The sequence below is a fragment of the Triticum dicoccoides genome, unplaced genomic scaffold (assembly GCF_002162155.2).
Source record: "Triticum dicoccoides isolate Atlit2015 ecotype Zavitan unplaced genomic scaffold, WEW_v2.0 scaffold5781, whole genome shotgun sequence".
Taxonomy (NCBI): domain Eukaryota; kingdom Viridiplantae; phylum Streptophyta; class Magnoliopsida; order Poales; family Poaceae; genus Triticum; species Triticum dicoccoides.
Window position 1 is genome coordinate 1 of NW_021283401.1, and position 2,329 is coordinate 2,329.

Sequence of the window (2,329 nt, forward strand, 5' to 3'; positions counted from 1 at the left end):
GGCGTGATTTTCACTGGAAATCACCCCCCCTCCCCCGATCTCGCAGCTGACTGAAACCGAACGAAGTTTCGCTGTGAAGACCAAAGCCACCGTCAGCACGCTGGCAGGGAGCTCCAGCCGCCCCTCACCAGTCCTCCACGCGCCACCGGTTGCCACACCGGGGCGGATTTGGACGGGACGCCAGATCCGCGGCTTCCGTCGCCCATCTCCAGGCATAGACTCCACCGAGGGGAAGAGCACCATGCCGGCCATGGATCGAGCCGCCGCCCTACCTGCTGCTCCCGGATCCAACACTGGAGTCGCCCCTATCGCCTCCGGGTGATCCCGCAGCCCCCGCCGTGTCCGGCTCTCCACGCGCAGAACGAGGCACCGCAGCACCACCGCCGGACCTGCCCGCGCGCCGCCACGCCCCGGATGAACGCGACACCGCCGCCCGAGGACGCTCGCCCGTGCCGAGCCCCCGCGCAAGGAGATGGGCCGCCGCTAGCACCTACGGGCTTTGCCCGGTGGCGCGGACCGGCGGCGGCGAGAAGAGAAGAGGGGCGGGGGGACCTGAGGCGCCGGCGGCTGGGGTTGCCCCCTCGGTCGCTTGCGGGGGGAGCGACGCGAGAGGGTACGCGACTTTTTTCCCCTCCTCAAATATAATGAGGTGACTCCTCACCACCATTACCATAAGCCCTGGAGCTATATATTCGTTGTCAGCAGGGTAGAGGAAGAAGAGAAGAAGCAGAGCAGCAGCAACATCGATCGGAGGAAGCTGCAGCACAGAGCAAACAACGAAAAGCGAAGTCTTCAATAGCAACGCACTGGTACCTTGGTAGTAGCTAGCACGAGCAGTAGCGGTGAGCTTGCTATTCAAAAAATCTCACTTATTAGTGAAGTGTTCGCAAGGTAGTCATTTCTTAATATAAGTCTATCATGTTCTCTCACATGGACAGGATTTAGATCTCACCATCCCTCTATGGAATTCTTCCTTGTCAGCTTAAGAAGTCATCCGTCATCCTAGTCTGGAAGAAATCATTCCAAGCTTGGGCCTCCGCCTCGGCAGGTAATCACAAAAAATTCCTTGAGCCAGAAACTTCTTTAGATCTAATTTATCCTGGTTGACTACGCTCTGTCACCTTTGGGAGGTGGTTTCTGTGTTTCTTTTGCTAATCAAACATGCAACCAGACGAAGTAGTAGGCCTATGATTTGACAACTCATATATTATGTCAAGCAAACAACTTTTCCTGTGGCAAAAACAGAAGGGTCGCAAAAAATGTGCTTGCTCTTGTTTCAGGCCTACCGTGGCACGTAATTGCAAATGGAACGCCAATCTACTATCACACCATGGGACCTGGAGTGCATGCTATATGACGAAATGGCGAAGCCCAAGGCCCTGCCACTGTCACTTCTGAAAGAAATCACAAATGGTTTCTCTCCTGAGAAGCAAATTGGCTACGGTGGGTTTGCAGTGGTTTACAAGGTACAATAACTCTGAGCTGCCCCAATCTTCATCAAACTTTATTTGAAAACGCTTGCTGAAAAGGCATCTTCTCGATTTAGGGAATTCTTGAGAATAGGACCATCGCGGTGAAAAGGATGTCCAATACATACAAGTATGAGAAGGAGTTCCTCCGAGAAGTCGAATGTCTCATGAGGGTGAAGCACCAAAATGTTGTACGGTTTCTGGGATATTGTTCTGATACACAAGGGAGTATGGAAACTTATGATGGAAAATTGGTTATGGCAGATGTACAACAAAGGTTGCTATGCTTCGAGTATCTTCCTAGAGGGAGTCTTCGTCAGTATATCACAGGTAGGATCATGTGGTGCTAAGTTTCTTGTAAATTTTACTTTCATTGTTAAATATCATATGGTTCAGTATCCCACATATTAGTTATAATTGTGTCATGTACTATTTTTAGATAATGACCATATATTATCTATACATTTGATATTAAAGACTTGAAGTGTGTCAAATAATACCAAACTTGATTTGTCCTCTCCCTTTCGTAGATACATCTTGTGGACTTCAATGGAGAGATCGTTATCAAATTATAACAGGAATTTGCCATGTGTTAAATTATCTTCATCGGAATAATATTATCCACTTAGATCTAAAGCCTGAGAATATATTGTTGGATCATAATTTGCTACCAAAAATTACTGATTTCAGCCTATCAAGGTATTTTGGTGCAATGCAAAGCCGGGCTACTACCGTTCAAATAGGTGGAACGTTGTAAGTCTGCTAAGCCTCTAGAAAGTTCAATCTTTTATCCTTTATCCTTTAGACCAACACTGCATTATCTTGCTCATTAACCAATCACACGGATATATAATGCAGTG

General features: G+C 48.5%; 1 protein-coding gene across 4 annotated transcripts; it reads left to right on the forward strand.

The window, feature by feature from the left end:
- The first annotated feature begins 722 nt into the window (after positions 1–722).
- Positions 723–2,284, forward strand: LOC119347082 (G-type lectin S-receptor-like serine/threonine-protein kinase SD1-13). 4 transcript variants are annotated; one of them, XM_037616054.1, is made up of 5 exons: positions 723–891; positions 982–1,048; positions 1,281–1,466; positions 1,547–1,799; positions 2,000–2,284. In XM_037616054.1, exons 3-5 carry the CDS (start codon positions 1,305–1,307, stop codon positions 2,224–2,226), a joined length of 642 nt encoding a protein of 213 aa, XP_037471951.1. In that variant the 5' UTR covers positions 723–891; positions 982–1,048; positions 1,281–1,304; the 3' UTR covers positions 2,227–2,284. The 4 variants fall into 4 exon arrangements, with proteins under 4 accessions (XP_037471951.1, XP_037471949.1, XP_037471950.1 ...); XM_037616052.1 differs by having other exon boundaries at positions 723–842; positions 939–1,048; XM_037616053.1 differs by having other exon boundaries at positions 982–1,466.
- The last annotated feature ends 45 nt before the right edge of the window (positions 2,285–2,329 follow it).

Excerpts from the sequence above, each read along its gene's own strand:
- LOC119347082 (XM_037616053.1), top strand. The coding sequence starts at position 1,305 with ATGGAACGCCAATCTACTATCACACCATGGGACCTGGAGTGCATGCTA. Across the intron at positions 1,467-1,546 it reads GGTTTGCAGTGGTTTACAAG|GGAATTCTTGAGAATAGGAC; the intron begins GTACAATAACTC and ends TTCTCGATTTAG. Across the intron at positions 1,800-1,999 it reads TCTTCGTCAGTATATCACAG|ATACATCTTGTGGACTTCAA; the intron begins GTAGGATCATGT and ends TCCCTTTCGTAG.